The sequence below is a fragment of the Rhinopithecus bieti genome, unplaced genomic scaffold, assembly GCF_001698545.2.
Source record: "Rhinopithecus bieti isolate Rb0 unplaced genomic scaffold, ASM169854v2 scaffold_4916, whole genome shotgun sequence".
NCBI classification, from domain to species: domain Eukaryota; kingdom Metazoa; phylum Chordata; class Mammalia; order Primates; family Cercopithecidae; genus Rhinopithecus; species Rhinopithecus bieti.
This window is the reverse complement of record NW_016804605.1, coordinates 238,584-258,586: the sequence shown is the minus strand read 5'-3', so window position 1 is coordinate 258,586 and position 20,003 is coordinate 238,584. Positions and strand designations below refer to the sequence as shown.

The following is a 20,003-nucleotide window of genomic DNA, read 5'->3' as shown; positions in this document are numbered from 1 at the left end:
CCTCAGTCAACTGGAAAAAGAGGACGAGTGCCAGCCATAGCCTTCTACGCTTCCAATGGCCTCTGGAGTTCACGAACAGGTCTTCACCTTTCTGGGCTGCTTCCAAGTGTATACAATGGGGCTCATCACTCCCCACCGCCCAGGACTGCTGTGTAGCTCAAATGAATTCGTGGAAAGCGACCCCTAAAAATGAAAAGATGCCTCTGGAGGCCTTGCGCACACCGAGTGGGACGACGACCTGCTGGGGTTATCGCCAGGTTTCCATCCTCCGCGCCCGGGAACCGCCTGCCCGGCCAAAGGGTGACTGACTCAGGGCCGGGGCGCCTCCCAGCCCTCGGGCGGAAAGCCACTGCAAAACCGCTTGAGGCGCGTTTGGAGGAGGCGGCCCCGCAGCCCCGAGGGCCGGAGGCCCCGAGTGCCAGCCGCCCGCCCCCAGTATCCGCTGCGGACCCCACCGGCACCCAGTCCCCGCCACCCCCGCCTCGCGCGGCGGCGGGGAGAAAAGGGTGGAGCGGCCCGACTCCTGAAGCCAATGAAAGCTGCGGGTTCCTGGTCCGATCCCCGGCGCGGCTCGCCATTGGTCGCCGCCGGGGTCTCGGCCCACCGGACCTCGGCGACCCGAGCCAATCGCGAGGCGGCGGGCGATCCCGGGCTCCCCTGGCGGCAGGCGGCGGGCGCAGAGCGGGCCAGGCGCGGAACTGGAGGCAGTGACAGGAGGGGTGAGCCCGCAGCCCTCCCCGCGCGGCGCCGCATGATGGAGCCCGCCGTGTCGCTGGCCGTGTGCGCGCTGCTATTCCTGCTGTGGGTGCGCGTGAAGGGGCTGGAGTTCGTGCTCATCCACCAGCGCTGGGTGTTCGTGTGCCTCTTCCTCCTGCCGCTGTCGCTCATCTTCGATATCTACTACTACGTGCGCGCCTGGGTGGTGTTTAAGCTCAGCAGCGCGCCGCGCCTGCACGAGCAGCGCGTGCGGGACATCCAGAAGCAGGTGAGTGGCGCCGGGTGCGGCCGTGACTCAGGGCTGGGGGCGGCGTGCGCGGGGATAGCGGGACGCGAGGTGGTGACAGGAGCTGCGGTGCGGGGGTGGCCTGGACTTCCCGGGGGGGGGGGGGGAGCTGGCGTTGGAGAGGGGTTGGAACGAAACAAAATGTGATGGGGACGGGGAACAGAACAGGCAGAGTGCCCACTGTGTGCAGGGCGTATGCGGGTACCTGGAGGGAGATGAAGAAGGGGAAGAGGGGGAGGTGCGCAGCACTCAGGTAACTCACCCGGCCCAAACATTTCTGAGAAGGAAGGGCTTCCGGGAGGTGGAGCTGGGTCTAAAGATTGGGAAGTATGGGAAATGATTGGGGGAAGGTGTGTGGGTGGAGGGACTGGTGTGAGCAAAGGCTGGGAAGCTTACAAGTGCAGGGCGCAAGCGGGAGAACGTCGGAAAGTCTGTTTGGTGCTAGGCTGGAGAGGGGCCTTGATGCCAAGGCCGAGTTTGGACTTTATTTTGTAACAGCAAGACGCTTTTGATTGGGTTTAGGATAGAAGACTAAAGCAAGAAGGTAGAACCCAGCCCAGAAGCGGGAGGGAAGAGCCTCACAGCCTCTGGTGACGGAGGTCTCCTCACTCCTTGACAAAAGCAGTCGGTCCATCTCTCAGTTCCTCAGGCACCCACGGAGCCTGTAACCTGCTGTGGCTCACAGTGGAGCCTCCTCTGCATCCAGGGACCTGGGCAGTTTCTTGACTGCCTCTGCTTCTCCTTATGTTCCTCTCTTGCTGGCATCAGGTTGCAGAGAGCTTCTGTTTCCTGCTGACACCCTTCCGTAGGTGTAGCAGCCTCCATATTCTGCTTGCTCCGCGCTGGGTGCTGTAGGCAAGAGCATGAAGATGGATGCGGAGAGACGTTCCCATGAGGCATAAGACCTGGGGCCTGGTGGGAGAACCCAGTGTCTGGAAGTACTTTGCCCTGTAGCTCTGGATTTTGCTGGTCACAGTCATGGCTCCAGAGCCTCTGCCTGTCCTCCCTCCCCACCTGCACTCTGCTTCCTAGCTCTTTCCTCGAGTTCAAATTCTCCATTTACCTGCTTGTCTCCCCTGTCAGACTGTGAGCTCCTAGAATGCAGGGACTGTTATGTGACTCGCCTGTGGCCCGTAGGACCTGGCTCAAAACAGCCTAGCGAGTGCTTATTAATCTCGGCTAAACCACAAGGTTCACTGTGAGCAGAAAGACAGGGGCCCAGCTGGAGTAGCCTCTACCCCAGACCTGCCATGGGCCATTGCCATCCTCACAGCAACCCTGGTGGATCTTGTGCCTATTTTGCAAACGGGGAAAATTGAGTTTCAGAGTGTGAGTCATGTGCTCAGGAAGGCTAGTCAGTAAATGGGGCTGGAACCTAGGTTAGCTTGATTTCAGAGCCTGAACTCTTGACATCTCTTCTTTCCCAGGCTTTCCCTTCCCCCCTGTAGGTCTGGTTTAGTTGCTTCACACCTGGCTTGTAATAGCTGTCTGACCCAGTTGCCCTTGTTTCTGGGCTCTCTCTTTGGCCTCCAGCTTAAATGCAGCACCCCTAATCACTCCCTCCCATCTCTGGGCTTGTATCAAACTCCATGGCTGCAGATTCAGGCAGGGACAAGACCTGGTTGGTCATGGAATCCCACCTATCATCCCTTTTCCCCCAAATCACAGGAATCTCTTCCTTAATACCTGCCCCCTACTGGCTCCCTGGCCTCTGATCAAAGGATAGTCCTTCCCCATGTTGAGCTGTTTGCCTGGCCAGCTCCAGTGCAGCCTTCTCCAGGAGACCTGACTAGTATTTGACCAGACTTTTGGTTGCAAGTGAAAGAAACTCAATTCAAACTGACTTGAGCAAAAAGGGATTTTATTGGCTCAGGTCTTGAAAAGTCTGAGAGTACAACTGGATCAGGCATGGCTGGATCGAGGATCCTCTGTCCCCCATCACCATCTGTCCATCCCTCTGCCATCTGTTGGCCCTGCTTCTCTAGGTTGACTTCATTCTCTGGAGCCTCTCTCCTTGCAGAGGCCCCAACAGTTTCTGGCTCATATCCAACCAGCTTAGCAACCCCAGTAAAGAGAGAGTGGCTGTCCTGGAACTGGTCTCATTGTCTTGACTTGGGTCGTAGACCCATCCCTTAACCTGTCTCTTTGGCCAGAAGGATAGAATCAGACCTCAGTCACGTACCCACCTCCTGGGTCAGGGGAGTAGAATCAATCTCACTTGGACCAAAGGAAGATGGGGATTGTTAGAAGCGGATGAAGAGGAAATGGATGGTCACAGGTCAAAACGACAAATATCCACCTACCCTGCACTTGTGTATCTCGGCAGAAAAGAAACACTTCATCCTGCGTTTCTGGTGGGCTTGTCATCCATGGGCCATTTGTTCTGTGTTTTGTGCTCTGGTCACTTACTTCAGAGGTTTTGTAAAACCTCTTCCTTCCATTGGCTTGGTGGTCCTTCCCTGCTCCTCCTCTCCCCGTCAAAGTGATGCGTGAGTTAACATATACAAATGTTTAAACAGGCCTTGGCATGTGATAAGCCTCCATACATGTTAGCTATTACCCTGTGAACTGTTACCACAGCCCCATCTATCCTTCCTGTCCTGAAGTCAAACAGTCCTGGCTATGAATCTCAGCTCTGCCATTTACCAATTGTGTGACTTTGGACAAGTTCTTTTGCTTTTGAGTTTCCTCATCCTCAAAAAAAGGGTGTCATCCTAACTTCCTGGGACTGTTGTAGGAATTACACAAGACAGTGTGCAAGGAGATGCCTAGTGTGTTGGGAATACCCAGTAAATGGTCGTCATTTTTATACTTGCTATTATTACCATTACAAAACCTTTTCTGAACTTCCTAGTAGAGTTAATGTTTTCAGAACACTTTGATCCTCCATTCTAGCTCCTTCATCATTCTGCCTTATGGTGTAGCAATATGTTGGCTTTTCTGTCAGCCTTGCTGGCCAGGGAGGTGCCAGAGGGTAGGGCCAGCAGGTCTTTTCATCGTTCTGTTTCTCCAGTGCCTGATGGAGGCATCATTCCCAGCTCCCTCTCGATGAAAGCAGGGCTGCAGGCTGCTCGCGGGATCCCAGGTGGGGCCAGCTCACCCTCTGTCCTGTGGTTGCAGGTGCGGGAATGGAAGGAGCAGGGCAGCAAGACCTTCATGTGCACGGGGCGCCCTGGCTGGCTCACTGTCTCACTACGTGTCGGGAAGTACAAGAAGACGCACAAAAACATCATGATCAACCTGATGGACATTCTGGAAGTGGACACCAAGAAACAGGTGAGAGTAGCACTTTTCCGGGCTCTGGGAGCAGGTGGGGCTCTGCCCCTGGTGCAAATGACTCATAGGGAAATGATTTTAGCCAAGGGCATCCCAGAGTGGACAGGACCAATGCCCACAGTCATAGAAGATACTCCCTGCCATTGCTGTCCTTAAGCCTCACAGCCACCAGGGGAGAGATGGGTCATAATAGCTCCGGGGAACCCTTTGTGTTTCCACAGGAAGTCAGGAATGGGGAATTCATGAGCAAAAATGATAGGCAAAAAGGAATCTACTTACCCCTTCCTGATAAGGAAATGTGGTGGTAAAAAATGGGCTACAGAAGTGACTGAGAGGCGTGGGTCTTGTTACAAGCTTCCTGGAGACCCTCTTGTTTAATAGCCTTTGAAATGTACATACTTTTTGGCCTGTCTAGTAATTTTACTTCTCGAAACCTGGCTTAAGGAAAAAGGAAATAGGCTTCAATATAATTAAAGATACCCAACACAGAGCGATTATATCACAGTATTATTTCTAATTGACAGCAACACAATATCCAATAATAGGGGAGTCATTAAATATGGTATGTCTACTTGATGGCCTTTTGTTATTATTGTGAGACCTTGGCCAAGTTACTTAATCTCTCTATACCATTTTTTTAACAGCTTTATTGATGGATTTAAAGTGTGGTAACACTATTACCACAATCAAGACGACAGACATACCCATCACACCCCAAAATTTCCTCATGCTCCTTGGTAATCCCTTCCTCTAGCCCCTAGCCCTACCTCTTCCCCGACCCGCCCCCCACAGCCTTAGGCAAACAATGACCTTTCTGCCACTATAAATTAGTTTGATTCTAGAGTTTATATAAATGGAATCATACAGTGCCTTTTGTTTGTCTAACTTCTTTCACTCAACATCTTTATTTGGAGATTCATCCATGTTGAAGCGTGTGTCAATAGTACATTCTCTTTCACTGCTAAGTCATATTCCCACACATATTGTGTGGACATATCGTAGTTGGTTTATCCATTCACGTACTGATGGACATTTTGGCTGGCTCCAGTTTGGGGCAATTACAACTAAATGGGAACATTTGTGAACAGTCTTTGGGCATATGCCTTCCTTTCTCTTGGGCAAATATCTAGGAGTGGCTAGATCATGTGGTGGGGGTACATTTAACTTTTTAATGAACTGCCAAATTTTTTTTCAAAGTGATTGTAGCATTTTACATTTCCACCAGCAGTGAGTGTTGTTCTCGTTCCACATTGTAATAAACTTGGTATGGTTAGTCTTAATTTTAGCCATTCTAATAGATGTGTAGTAATTTTTCATTGCACGTTTCCCTAGTGACTAATGATCGTTCCATGTGCATGTTTGCTATTTGTGTATCTTCTTCGGTGAGGCCTGATCAAAGCTTTCGCCATTTTAAAAAAAATCAGGTTGTTTTCTTATATATTCAGGAAACTTTTTTTTTTTTTTTTTAACTTTTAAGTTCAGTGGTACCTGTGCAGGTTTGTTATATAGGTAAACGTGTGTCTTGGGGTTTGTTGTACAGATTATTTCATCACCCAGGTACTAAGCCTAGTACCTATTAATTATTTTTTCTGATCCTCTCCCTTCTCCCTCCCTCCACCCTCTGATAGGCCTCAGTGTCTGTTGTTCCCCTGTATGTGTCCATGTGTTCTCATCATTTAGCTCCCACTTATAAGTGAGAACATGCGGTATTTGATTTCCTGTTCCTGCGTTAGTTTGCTAAGGATAATGGCTTCCAGCTCCATCCATGTTCTTGCAAAGGAGCATGGCTGCATAGTATTCCATGGTGTACGTACCACATTTTCTTTATCCAGTCTATCACTGATGGGCATTTAAGTTGATTCCATGTCTTTGCTATTGTGAATTGTGCTGCAGTAAACATACATATGCATGTGTCTTTATGATAGAATGGTTTATATTCCTTTGGGTATATACTCAGTAATGAGATTGCTGGGTTGAATGCTACTTCTGTTTTTTAGTCTTTAAGGAATCACCACACTGTCTTCCACATGGTTGAGCTAATTTACACTCCCACCAACAGTGTATAAATGTTGCTTTTTCTCTGCAACTTCTCCAGCGTCTGTTATTTTTTGACTTTTTAATAATAGCTATTCTGACTGTGTGAGATGGTATTTCATTGTGGTTTTGATTTACATTTCTTTAATTATCAGTAATGTTGAGTTTTTTTTCATATGCTTCTTGGCCACATGCTTGTCTTTTGAAAAGTGTCTGTTCATGTCCTTTGTTCACTTTTTAATGGGGATGTTTTGTTCTTGTAAGTTTAAGTTCCTTATCGATGCTGGATATTAGACCCTGAAACAACACTCTTTATTAGATTCATGATTTGCAGATATTTTCTCGCAGTCTACGGCTTCGCTTTTTAAAAACCAGAAGCTTTATTTATTTTTTCTTTTTGAGACAGAGTTTCACTCCATCGCCCTGGCTGGAGTGCAGTGGCGCAATCTCGGTTCACTGTAGCCTTAGCCTCCCAGGTTCCAGTAATTCTCCTGCCTCAGCCTCCTGGGTAGCTGGGATTACAGGCATGTGCTGCCACGCCCAGCTAATTTTTTGTAGTTTTAGTAGTAGGGACGGGGTTTCACCATGTTGGCCAGGCTGGTCTCGAACTCCTGACCTCAGGTGATCTGCCTGCCTTGACCTCCCAAAGTGCTAGGATTACAGGTGTGATCCACCACGCCTGGCCAAATCAGAAGTTTTAATTTTTCCCAATTTGTTAATTTCTTCTTTTATGCGTTGTGGGGGTTTTGTTTGTTTGTCATTTGTTTGTTTATATTTTTGTTTTTTGAGACAAAGTTTTGCTCTGTGGCCCCGGCTAGAGTGCAGTGGTACTATCTTAGCTCTCAACAACCTCCACCTCCCAGTTTCAAGCAATTCTTGTGCCTCAGCCTCCCAAGTAGCTGTGATTACAGGTGCGCACCACCACACCTGGCTAACTTTTGAGACAAAGTTTTGCTCTGTGGCCCCGGCTAGAGTGCAGTGGTACTAGCTCTCGGCAACCTCCACCTCCCAGTTTCAAGCAAGTCTTGTGCCTCAGCCTCCCAAGTAGCTGTGATTACAGGTGCACACCACCACACCTGGCTAATTTTTTGTATTTTTGCCCAAGAGAAAGGAAGGCATATGCCCAAAGACTGTTCACAAATGTTCCAATTTAGTTGTAATTGCCCCAAACTGGAGCCAGCCAAAATGTCCATCAGTACGTGAATGGATAAACCAACTACGATTTCAATCTCACCACATTGGTCGGGCTGGTTTTGAACTCCTGGCCTCAAATGATCCACCTACTTTGGCCTCCCAAAGTGCTGGGATTACAGGTGTGAGCTACCGTGCCTGGCCTACTTTGTATTTTTGATGTCTTATTTGGAAATCTTTGCCTATCCAATGTCAGAAAGTCTTTCTTCTATATTTTCTTCTAGAAGTTTTATAGAAACCTTAAAATGAAGCTTTCTGGACCTGCAGGTTTCTTTGTGAGCAAGTTTTTAAGCACAAATTCAATTTCTTTAATAGATATTGGGCTCTTCAGTTTATTTATTTCTTCTTGGGTTAGCTTTGGTAGTTTATGTCTCAAAGGTATTTGTCCATTTCACTAAGTTGTATAATTTATTGACATAAAGTTGTTCACAATACTTCCTATAGACATCTGTAGCAATATGTCAAGTCTTTCATTCTTGATATTGGTATTTTATTTCTGTTCTCTTTTCTTCCTGAACAGTCTGGCTAAAGGCTATTGAATTTTATTGATCTTCTCAAAAACTAGCTTTGATATCATTGATTTTTCCCTTTGTGTGTGTGTGGTTTGTTTTCAATTTCATTGATTTCTGCTTTGGTCTTTATTATTTCCTTACATCGGTCTTATTTACTCCTTTTCTCTCTTTTCTATTTTTTTTTTTTTTTTTTTTTTTTCTTGAGACGGGGTCTCGCTCTGTCACCCAAGCTGGAGTGCACTGGCCAGATCTCAGCTCACTGCAAGCTCCGCCTCCTGGGTTCACGCCATTCTCCTGCCTCAGCCTCCCGAGTAGCTGGGACTACAGGCGCCCGCCACCTCGCCCGGCTAGTTTTTTGTATTTTTAGTAGAGACGGGGTTTCACCGTGTTAGCCAGGATGGTCTCGATCTCCTGACCTTGTAATCCGCCCGCCTCGGCCTCCCAAAGTGCTGAGATTACAGGCTTGAGCCACCACGCCCGGCCTTTTTCTAGTTTTTTAAGTTTAAAGTTTAAGTCATTGACTTAGACCTTTTTTTCTAATAAAAATGTTTAGTGCTATAAATTTTCCCCTAAGCACTGTTTTAGAGGCAGCTCACAAATTTCTATGTTTTCTTTTCTTTTTATTTCAGTTCAAAATATTTTCTGATTTCGCTTTTGATGTCTTCTTTGATCCATGGATTATTTAGAAGTATGTTAATTTTTTATCACTAGTTTTGAGCAATTTTACTATGATGTGCTTTGGTATAGTTTTATTCATGATTCTTGTTTGGAATTTGTCATAGTTTTTCATCAAATCAGGAAATTTGGGGACCATTATTTCTTCATCTATTTTCTGCCCCTCCTTTTCTCATCTAGTTTAGAGACTGCTAGGCCTATATATTAGGCCATTTCAAGTTCTTCTACAGCTCAGGTCACTGAGGCACTGTTCATTTAAAAAATTTTTCCTCTCTTTCATTTTGGATGATTTCTGTGGCTGTGTATTTAAGTTAACTAATCTTTTCTTCTGCAATTTCTAATTTGCTGTTAGTGCCATCCATTGTATCTTTCATTTCAGACACTGTGGTTTTCATTTCCAGAAGTTTGATTTGGATTTTTTTTTTTTTTTTTTTTTGAGACGGAGTCTTGCTCTGTCCTCCAGATTGGACTGGGTACAGTGGCGTGATTTCAGCTCACTGCAACCTCCACCTCCTGGGTTCCAGTGATTCTCCTGTCACCGCCTCCAGAGTAGCTGGGATTACAGGTGCACACCACCGTGCCTGGCTAATTTTTTTGTATTTTTAGTACAGACAGGGTTTCGCCATGTTGGCCAGGCTGATTTCGAACTCCTGACCTCAGGTGATCTGCCTACCTTGGCCTCCCAAAGCACTGGGATTACAGGTGTGAGGCACTGCACCTGGCTGGATATTTTTAATATATTCTTAATGTCTCTACTTAAATTTTTGAATATAGAGAATATAGTTATTACAAATGTTTTGATGTTCCTGTTCGCTAGTTCTAATATCTGTGTCAGTTCTGGGTCTGTTGGCTTGATTGATTTTTCTCATTGTGGGTTGAATTTTCCTCCCTCTTTCTATGCCTGGTAAAATTCTGTTGGATTCTGACATTGTGATACTCAATATTTTACCTTTTGGGGAGCTGGGTATTTTTATATTCCTATAAATTTTGAGTTTTGCTCTAGGAGGCAGCTATGTTACTTGGAAATAGTTTGATCCCACTGGGTCTTGATTTTTTAGATGAGGCCAGGGCGGTATTTAATCTCGAGTTAATTATGAGGCAAGATCATTTTGAGTACTCTACACAGTGCCCTGTGAATCATCAGGTTACCAGTCTGGCTTGTGGGAACAGACACGATCTCCTGCCCTGTCTGATCCCCTGGTACTATTACCTGTTATCTTTTTTTTGTTTTTTTTTTTTGAGACGGAGTTTCACTCTTGGTGCCTAGGCTAGAGTGCAGTGGTGCAATCTCGGCTCACTGCAACCTCCGCCTCCTGGGTTCAAGTGATTCTCCTGCCTCAGCTTCCTGAGTAACTGGGATTACAGGCGCCCACCACCATGCCCAACTAATTTTTTGTATTTTTTTTAGTAGAGGTGGGGTTTCATCATGTTGGCCAGGCTGGTCTCAAACTCCTGACTAACCTCAGGCGATCCACCCTCCTTGGCCTCCCAAAGTGCTGGGATTATAGGCATGAGCCACCACACCCAGTCTATTACCTGTTTGTTGTCTTTTCTGGCAGTTTTTTACCTGGCTTCAGCCTCAGGTAACAGCCTCATGTGTATTTACCGATTAGTACTCAGTTGAATCCCCAAGGACGCCTTTTCCATTTCTTCAGTTTTTTCTCTGTGCAACTCTCTCCTCTCCGGTACTGTATCCTGCACGCTCTATTCACCTTGGTCTTCTGAAACTCTCATCTCCATCTTTTTTTTTTTCTCTCTTTTTTTTTTTTAAGACAGAGTCTCACTCTGTCATCCAGGCTGGAGTGCAGTGGTACAGTCTTGGCTCACTGCAACCTCCATGGGTTCAAGTGATTTTCTTGCCTCAGCCTCCTGAGTAGCTGAGATTACAGATGTCCGCCACCGTGCCCAACTAATTTTTTGTATTTTCAGCAGAGGCAGGTTTTTGCCATGTTGTCTGGCTGGTCTTGAACTCCTGACCTCAGGTGATCCACCCACCTCGGTCTCCCGAAGTGCTGGGATTACAGGCGTAAGCCACAATGCCCAGCCTCACCTCCATCTTTTTAACTCTTAGAAAGCCCACTGGGCTCCACCTGGGTTTCTCTCCCTGCACTGCCTAACTCCAGGCAGTTAGATGGGCCATCCCTAGAGCTCACCGTTTTTTTTAAATAATTTTTTATTTTTTATTTTTAGGTCTCGCAGTGTTGTCCTGGCTGGTCTCGAACCCCTGGCCTCAAGCAGTCCTCCTGCCTCAGAGCTCACCTTGTTTCCTCTCTCTGAGGGATCACTAACTTTCATTGTTTATGTGCGCTACATTGAAAACTCTTTTTTTTTTTTTTTTTTTTTTTGAGACGGAGTCTCGCTCTGTCGCCCGGGCTGGAGTGCAGTGGCCGGATCTCAGCTCACTGCAAGCTCCGCCTCCCGGGTTTACGCCATTCTCCTGCCTCAGCCTCCCGAGTAGCTGGGACTACAGGCGCCCGCCACCTCACCCGGCTAGTTTTTTGTATTTTTTAGTAGAGACGGGGTTTCACCATGTTAGCCAGGATGGTCTCGATCTTCTGACCTCGTGATCCGCCCGTCTCAGCCTCCCAAAGCGCTGGGATTACAGGCTTGAGCCACCGCGCCCGGCCTGAAAACTCTTATTTCATATATTTTGTCAGGTTTTTTTTCAGGCAGCAGGGTAAATCTGGTTCCTGTTGTTCCACTTCGGCTAGAAGTAGAAGTCCAAGGGATGTATACATTAAAAAATCACGTGTTCCAAGAATGTGTAATGATAACAGATGATGGTCATAGTATAGTGTTACATTTTAAAAAGGCAAGACAGAAAATGAGATATGCTTTTTGTTTGTGTGTGTTGTGTTAAAACATACAAAATGGTGTGAAAGGAAAATCTTGGGGCCCCCAAATTACTAAAATAAGGGAAAAGTCAAGCTGGGAACTGCTCAGGACAAACCTGCTTTGCATTCTATTCAAAGTCTTCCCTCTGCTCACTGAGATAGATGCATATTCTGATTAGTTCCTTTGGAAAGGCTTATCGGAAACTGAAAAGAATGCAGCCATTTGTCTCTTACCTACCTGTGACCGCAAGCCCTCTCCCTGCTTCAAGTTGTCCCCGCCTTCCTGGACAGAACCAATATACTTCTTACATATATTGATTGATGTCTCCTGTCTCCCTAAAATGTATAAGATTAAACTGTGTCCCAGCCTCCTTAGGGACATGTTGTCAGGACTTACTGAGGCTGTGTCATGGGCGTACATCCTCAACCTTGGCAAAATAAACTTTCTAAATTAACTGAGACCTGTCTCTGATATTTGGGGTTCACAGTACCAATATAGTATGTGTGGGAAAAAAAAAAAGTAAATACACTCTGTTATTAATATTAGTAACTCTGAAGAACTAGGATGGCTGAATTTTTTTTTTTTTTTTTTTTTTTTTTTGAGACGGAGTCTCCCTCTGTCACCCAGGCTGCAGTGCAGTGGCAAGATCTCGGCTCACTGCAACCCCCGCCTCCCGGGTTCAAGCGATTCTCCTGCCTCAGCCTCCCAAGTAGCTGGGACTACAGGTGCCCACTACCACGCCTAATTTTTGTATTTTTAATAGAAACGGTTTCACCAAGTTGGCCAGGCTGGTCTCAAACTCCTGACCTCCGATGGTCCACCCACCTTGGCCTCCCAAAGGGCTGGGATTACAGATATGAGCCACCACGCCTGACCAGGATGGGTGATTTTTGTTTTCTTCTTCACTTTTGCTGTATCTTCTAAGTGAATGAGTATTTCTCCTGCAATTTAGAAAAGGATAAATCAAATATTTAGTATAAAGATACTTGAAGGGCGAGGTTAAACACTAGCTAACCGAGAGCCAGAAATCACATTCCCTGTAATTAAAGACAGTGTTCTAGAAAGAGCCTGTAAAGACTGTGTAGGAATCCCTGCAGTGGGTATTTGGGAAGGTTTGAGATGACACCTGTGTGTAGGAGCGCCCCTTGGGCCTGGCAGCCTCCTTTTGACCCAGGGTTTTTTCCCTTGTGTCAACAGATTGTCCGTGTGGAGCCCTTGGTGACCATGGGCCAGGTGACTGCCCTGCTGACCTCCATTGGCTGGACTCTCCCCGTGTTGCCTGAGCTTGATGACCTCACAGTGGGTGAGGACCCTATATTAACGGGCAAGAAGAGACACACGGTCCTAGGACCGGAGCTGATGGGCCTTGGCCACCCTCCGTCTAGTCCTGGAATCGCTGCTATTCCATCTGTGACAGAAGTCATTCTGTCTCTTACTTGCCTGCTCCAATGACAGGGTATTCACTGCCTGCTGTTCCATTTCTGAGCAGCTCAGGTTATCAGAAGGCACTTTTAATTTCTGGTTTGATTCTGTTTCCCTGTGACTTGTTCCCGTTGCTCCAATTCTACCCCATGGAACACACAGAATAAATCTAGTCTCTCTTCTCCTCCCATAGGATTCATAGCCCCCAAAGCGTCTTCTTCTTTAGGGAAAACACCTTCAGTTCTTTTAACTATTCCCATGGGACAGGGCTTCCTGTCACCCCTTCAACCCCCCTTTTCATTAAAGTCCCTCTCTAGATGAATGCGCAAGATTTCTAGGTTGAGTCTGGCCAGAGGTGAGGTTTGAGTACCCTTGACAAGGTCTGCTCGCCACCCCTTTCCTCTAAGGATGCCCTCATGCTCCCGTCTAAGCCCCTCCTTCCCTCTCCTGCTCTCTAGATTGACAGGTAGGAAATCTCCCCTAAGTCAATAGCCCCATTTCTGCTAGCCTACCATGCCTCCCTCATGCTAGGAGGTCCCCCAGCTCCAACCCAGCCCCAACCCTGTGCCTACAGCTCTCCCTACTGACACTTTGTGTGATGTCTCTGCAGGGGGCTTGATCATGGGCACAGGCATCGAGTCATCGTCCCACAAATACGGCCTGTTCCAACACATCTGCACTGCATATGAGCTGGTCCTGGCTGATGGCAGCTTTGTGCGATGCACTCCGGTGAGTTCAGCGATGGGAGACGTCCATGTCAGCCTGCTCTGGGCATTAAGGATCCTGAGGTCAGGGAGGTGGCTCTTCTAGGTGTGCTTCATTTCAAATACCTGTTCAGTCTGGGTCTGTATCCATAACAAAAATTTGTATACCCCTTATATGAGCTTGGGCAATGTTATAAATGCATTATGTATATATTAAGGCATGCGTGTAATCCTTCAACAACCTAATGATCCCTATTTTATAGATAGGAAACTAAAGCTCAGAGATATTAATAAATTTGCTATAGTCACACAGCTGGGACTCAGACCCCAGTAATCAGGCTCCCAGGTCCCTCCCCTTAGCCATTGATTATGCCATCCTGCCTTTCTGGAGGAAGTCAGGCCTTGGCATCAAAGCTGTGTGTCTTAACACTGTGAGGTATAGTCATGTGTCACATAACAGTAGTGATATGTTATGAGAAACAAGTTATAGGCGATTTTGTGGTTGTGCAAACATAAGAGTGTACTTACATAAACCTAGATGAGATAGCCTACTTCACACCTAGGCTACGTGGGATAGCCTACTGCTCCTTGGCTACAGACCTCCACAGCATGGTACTGTGCTCAATACTGTAGGCAGCTGTAACACAATGGTATTTATGTGTCTAAACATACCTACACTTAGAAAAGGTACAGTAAAAATACCATATAAAAGATGAATGGTACACCTATATAGTGTACTTGCCATGCGTGGAGCTTGCAGGACTGGAAGTTGCTCTGGGTGAGTCAGTGAGTGAGTGGTGAGTGAATGTGAAGGCCTGGGACATTACTGTACACCACTTTAGACTTTATAAACTGTACACTTAGGCTACCCTAAATGTATTTTTTGAAATTTGCTTTCTTCAATAATAAATTACAGTTAGCTTACTATAACGTTTTTACTTTATAAACTTTTTAAAAAACTTTACCCCTTTGTAGTAACACTTAGCTTAAAATGCAAACACATTGTATAGGTGTACACAAATAGTTTCTTTCTTTGTATGTTTATTCTATAAGCTTTTTTCTATGTAAACTTTTTTTTTTAACTTGTTAAACTTTTTTTGTTAAAAACTTAGACCCAAGGCTGGGTGCAGTGGCTCACTCCTGTAATATCAGCACTTTGGGAGGCCAAGGCAGGTGGACTGCTTGAGCTTAGGAGTTTGAGACCAGCCTGGGCAACATGGCAAAACCCTGTCTCTACAAATAATACAAAAATTAGCTGGGCGTGGTGGTGTGTTCCTGTATTTCCAGCTACTCTGGAGGCTGAGGCAGGAAGATCACTTGAGCCTGGGAGGCAGAGATTGCAGTGAGCCATGATTACGCCACTGCACTCTAGCCTGGGTGACAGAGCGAGACCCTGTCTCAAAGAAAAAAAGTCAAGACATAAACACATGTTAGTTTAGGCCTACACCGAGTTTAGATTATCAATAACGCTTCCACTTCCGCATCTCATCCCACTGGAAAGTCTTCAGGGACAATAACACACATGGAGCTGTCATCTCTTCTGATAACAATGCCTTCTTCTGGAATACCTCCTGAAGGACCTGCCTGATGCTGTTTACAGTTAATTTTTTTAATAAGCAGAAAGAGTACACTCTAAAATAACAATTAAAAATATAGTGTAGTGAATACATAAACCAATGACAGAGTCATTTATCATTATCAACTATTATGTAGTATACATAATTATATGTGCTATACTTTTATACAACTGGCAGTACAGTAGGTTTGCTTACACCAGTGTTACCATAAACACATGAGTATGACATTAGGACAGCTGCGATAGCCGTGATAACACTAGGCAACAGGACTTTTTCAGCTCCATTATAATCTTATGTATCTGGGGCCCATTGTTGACTGAAACATCTTTATGCAGCATGTGATCAGGTAACTAAAAGTGATTAGAGAGGCTGTTTTAGAAAAATAAAAGACAGTTCTACCACCCAAACTGGGATTCAAACATTTAAAGCGTTTTACCTAAGGGGTGGGATAGGATTGACACTTTAAATAACCTTGAATCTGTCCTGGCAGGTGTGAGGGGCCCCTGGGATGGGAGGGACAGTCGGTCCTGTTGAAGTGGGTATTTCAGGGAGCCACCAGACTCCTTCACTTCACAGAAGAGGGCCCAGGGAAAGACTCCCAGCTTGGCAGCACTGGTCTTGAGTGAGAGATACCCCTAGCAAGATTCACATCAATTCATTCTACTTTCCTGAATGCTTGCAGGAGCCGTGTCTTTTGACCTATTTATTATCGGCAGAGAAAGGAGACAGACATTTGTGAATTCCTTCCCTTCTCTGAGGCCCAGGTTCCTCACTAACAAATATGTGGTCAAGAGGAATAAGTAGGTCCTGTATGGGAAGCTCCTTGCATAGAGCTGAGCATGCAGCAAGTATGTCGTTGTCACTGCCATGGCCAGGGGAATGTGATTAGCTGCGGGCCCAAGGGGGAATCGGTGAGCCTAGTGCTGCTGTTCCTGAGGCTTCTGCCAGCCTGCTGCAGAACCTCCTTGCTCCAGCTCTCCTGCCCTGCTGCATTCACTGTGCCCGCCACCAAGAGCATTCAGGTTTCGTGGAGACTGCACGGGGCTGTCCTCTTAGTAAAGGCAAGACATGGCTGGACTTTTGCAAAAGAGCTTTATTGGAACTAAAGAATCCCAATTAGAATGGCCAAGGAAAAGTCAGCTGTGTCCAAGACATATGTCTAAACAATAAAATGATGAGGTTGGACATTGATTTATGGAAGCAGATGAGGTGTTGTAGGAAAAACACTGGCTGGGGAGTTAGGTGGTCTTGCCTGAGCCCTGGCATTGCTGCAGCCGACTTTTCTGGGAAGACTTCGGTGAGTCATGGCAGCTCTCAGAGACTCAGTTTCTTTAAGGGGGTGCCAGCACTCTCCCTGGACTCTGTCGGGGGTGGAGCCCACAAGCCAATGGACTGGGAAAGGCCTTGTAAATTTTAGTTATGGTTCAGAAGGGAGGCATTTTAATGTTTCCCAGCTACATTGCCTGACACCCACTAAGGGTGTCAAGGCCTGGCCTTGGACCTCTGCCCTTGGGCAATGCCCCTGCCATTGTGGGTCATTGGGCAGCAGTGCCAGTCCCAGCTTTTTCCTGAATAGCCTGTGGGTCAGGGGCTGTGCCTAGATGGGAGGAGGAGGATGCTCTCTCAGTGAGGGTCCCTGAGACAGAGGGCAGTATTAGGCTCCATGTCATGTCGAAGCTGCAGAGAGAAAACTAAAGCCCAGCAAGCACAGTTTGTGAAGCTCATTGTTTGGGTTTACACAAGATAGTGAGAGAATAGGGACTCTCCCAGGCTGTGCTCCCCCAAGTGACTGCATGCCATAATGTGGGGCCCAAGGTTCCAGCTCTCAACACATCAATTCTATCTCATAGTCCGAAAACTCAGACCTGTTCTATGCCGTACCCTGGTCCTGTGGGACGCTGGGTTTCCTGGTAGCCGCCGAGATCCGCATCATCCCTGCTAAGAAGTACGTCAAGCTGCGGTTCGAGCCAGTGCAGGGCCTGGAGGCTATCTGTGCCAAGTTCACCCACGAGTCCCAGCGGCAGGAGAACCACTTCGTGGAAGGGCTGCTCTACTCCCTGGATGAGGCCGTCATTATGACAGGGGTCATGACAGATGAAGTGGAGCCTGGCAAGGTAAGCCAGGGTGTCAGCTGCTGCAGACCAAGACTAGGGAGGCATGAGTGTGGTGGGACTGAGCCCGTTCCCCCATCCTGACCCTGGCAGCCACCTCTTCAAGGCTGCTGCCTGGGTCAACCCACCTGGGGTACAGGTAACAGGATCTATTGTCATAAATGTCTTAGACAGTGATGGAAGCTTTCATCTACTCTGCCCTTACCACCTGCCTGGGATGTGCTTGTCTCTTAGTGGATATAATCTTTGGTCCTTATAGCAAACCCCATTTTATAGATGAGGAAACTGCGTCTTTAAGAGGTAATATAGGCTGGGCACGGTGGCTCACACCTGTAATCCCAACACTTAAAAGAGGTAATGTAAACTTCCACAAGATTCAAGTAATTGATTTGATGCCTTGGGATCTAGATTGACATTCCTTCCACGTATACCATGTGATTTTTATTAGCAGTTTTTTCTCCATTTAGAAAGGATTTGTGCTTATTGTGAGAGACTTGGAAGGTACAAACAAGTAAAAAGGAAAGAAAAGACTCCATCTGTAAACATGACCCAAAGCCAGTGTTGCTAATGTGTTTGGTATACAGTTGGCCCCTGTGTCTGTGGGTTGTAGAATCAGTGGATTCAACCAACTGCAGATTGAAAGCGTTCCCAATGAATGGTTTCATCTGAACTGAACATGGACAGACTTTTTTTTTGGTCATTATTCCTTAATGGTTACATAGCATTACATCGTATTAGGTATTATAAGAAGTCTAGAGATGATTTAAAGTATACAGGAGGATATGCGTAGGGTTATATGCAAATATTAAATCATTTTATGTAAGGGACTTGAGCATTCATGGATTTTGGGGGATTCTGGAACAAATACCCCATAGATACTGAGAGACAACTGTATTTATTTCCTCTTTCTGTGTATGGAGTTTTTTAAAGTTTTAAAATCATATAACAATGCTGAAATATATAAAGAAAAAGTTAAAGTGCATCTCTTTACACCAGGGTGTAACCACTTATGTATAACAGTTTTGTGTGCATTCTTTGAGACCTATTTATTTTTATTTATTTATTTATTTATTTGAGACAGGGTCTCTATGGCCCGGGCTGGAGTACAGTGGTACGATCACAGCTCACTGTAGCCTTGAACTCCAGGGCTCAAGTAGTCCTCCCGCTTTAGCCTCCTAAGTAGCTAGGACTACAGGCATGTGCCACCATGTCCAGTTAATTTTTTTTTTTTTTGAGATGGAGTCTCGCTCTCTCACCCAGGCTGGAGTACAGTGTGTGATCTCAGCTCACTGCAACCTCTGCCTCCTAGGTTCACACGATTCTCGTGCCTCAGCCTCCTGAGTAGCTGGGATTACAGGCTTGCACCACCACGCCTGCTTAATTTTTGTATTTTTAGTAGAAACGGAGTTCACTGTGTTGGCCAGGCTGGTCTCAAACTCCTGACCTCAGGTGATCTCCCTGCCTTGGCCTCCCAAGCCAAGTGCTGGGATTACAGGTGCGAGCCACTGTGCCCAGCCTGGTTAATTTTTTAATTTTTAAAATTTTTTTGTGGATAGGGTCTTGCTATGTCACCAAGGCTAGTCTTGAACTCCTGGCCTCAAGCAGTCTTCCCACCTCAGCCTCCCAAAGTACTGGGATTACAGGTGTGAGCCACCACACCCAGCCGAGACCTATTTCTCTCTGTGTGTGTGTGTGTGTGTGTATGTGTGCATGTCTTCATTTCATTGTGTAATATCCCACTTTTGCATGTAAATAATTGGCCTGATTTAGCCCTTACTGACATTTATGTTGTATAAACTGTTTTGCTCTTACAAATAAGATTGCATTTAAGATTTAAGACTCTCTTACATTTATCCTGTCCTTCTGTACAAATATTTGTGTAGGATTGAGTCAGAGAAATGGAATTTGTTACACAAAGGTTTGAGCACATATTAATAGATATGACCAAACAGCCCTCAAGAAGAGCTGTATTTATGCCTACTTGCAGCAATGGTGTGTGAGAACACCTTTTTCCCTACATTCTTGCCAACACTAAATAGGATCTCTCTTTCATTTTTGCCAATCTGATAGGGTTAAAAATAGTATCTCGTTTTATTTTGCAGTTCTTGGATCACTGGTGAAAGTGAGCCTCTCTTTGCAGCATTTTGCAGTTTGTTTGTCTTCAGCTTTGATCACTTGTTCACATTTGTCTTTTCTTGTTTCTTGTTTTTTGTTTTGTTTTGAGACAAGGTCTCGCTCTGTCACCCAGACTGGACTGCAATGGTGTGATCTCGGCTCACTGCAACCTCCACCTCCCAGGCTCAAGCAGTTCTGTCTCAGCCTCCCAAGTAGCTGGGGCTACAGGCGCATGCCACTGCACCCGGCTAATTTTGGTATTTTTAGTAGAGATGGGGTTCCACCATGTTGCCCAGGTTGGTCTTAAACTTCTTTTTTTTTTTTTTTTTGAGACAGAGTCTCGCTCTGTCACCCAGGCTGCAGTGCAGTGGCCGAATCTCAGCTCAAATTACAAGGTCCGCCTCCTGGGTTTACGTCAGTCTCCTGCCTCAGCCCCTGAGTAGCTGGGACTACAGGCGCCCGCCACCTCGCCAGGCTAGTTTTTTGTATTTTTTAGTAGAGACGCGGTTTCCCCGTTTTAGCCAGGATGGTCTCGATCTCCTGACCTC

The 20,003-nt window shown here is 46.4% G+C and overlaps 1 protein-coding gene across 1 annotated transcript in view; it reads left to right on the top strand.

Moving 5' to 3' along the window:
• The first annotated feature begins 259 nt into the window (after window positions 1-259).
• The window catches only part of DHCR24 (24-dehydrocholesterol reductase), a 38,369-nt gene continuing 18,625 nt past the window's right edge, over window positions 260-20,003 (top strand). The window contains exons 1-5 of the mRNA XM_017869398.1: window positions 260-985; window positions 4,124-4,279; window positions 12,724-12,829; window positions 13,559-13,677; window positions 17,080-17,343. Of these exons, the coding sequence (XP_017724887.1) occupies window positions 533-985; window positions 4,124-4,279; window positions 12,724-12,829; window positions 13,559-13,677; window positions 17,080-17,343 (1,098 nt within the window). The 5' untranslated portion in view covers window positions 260-532. The remainder of the gene's footprint in view (window positions 986-4,123; window positions 4,280-12,723; window positions 12,830-13,558; window positions 13,678-17,079; window positions 17,344-20,003) is intronic.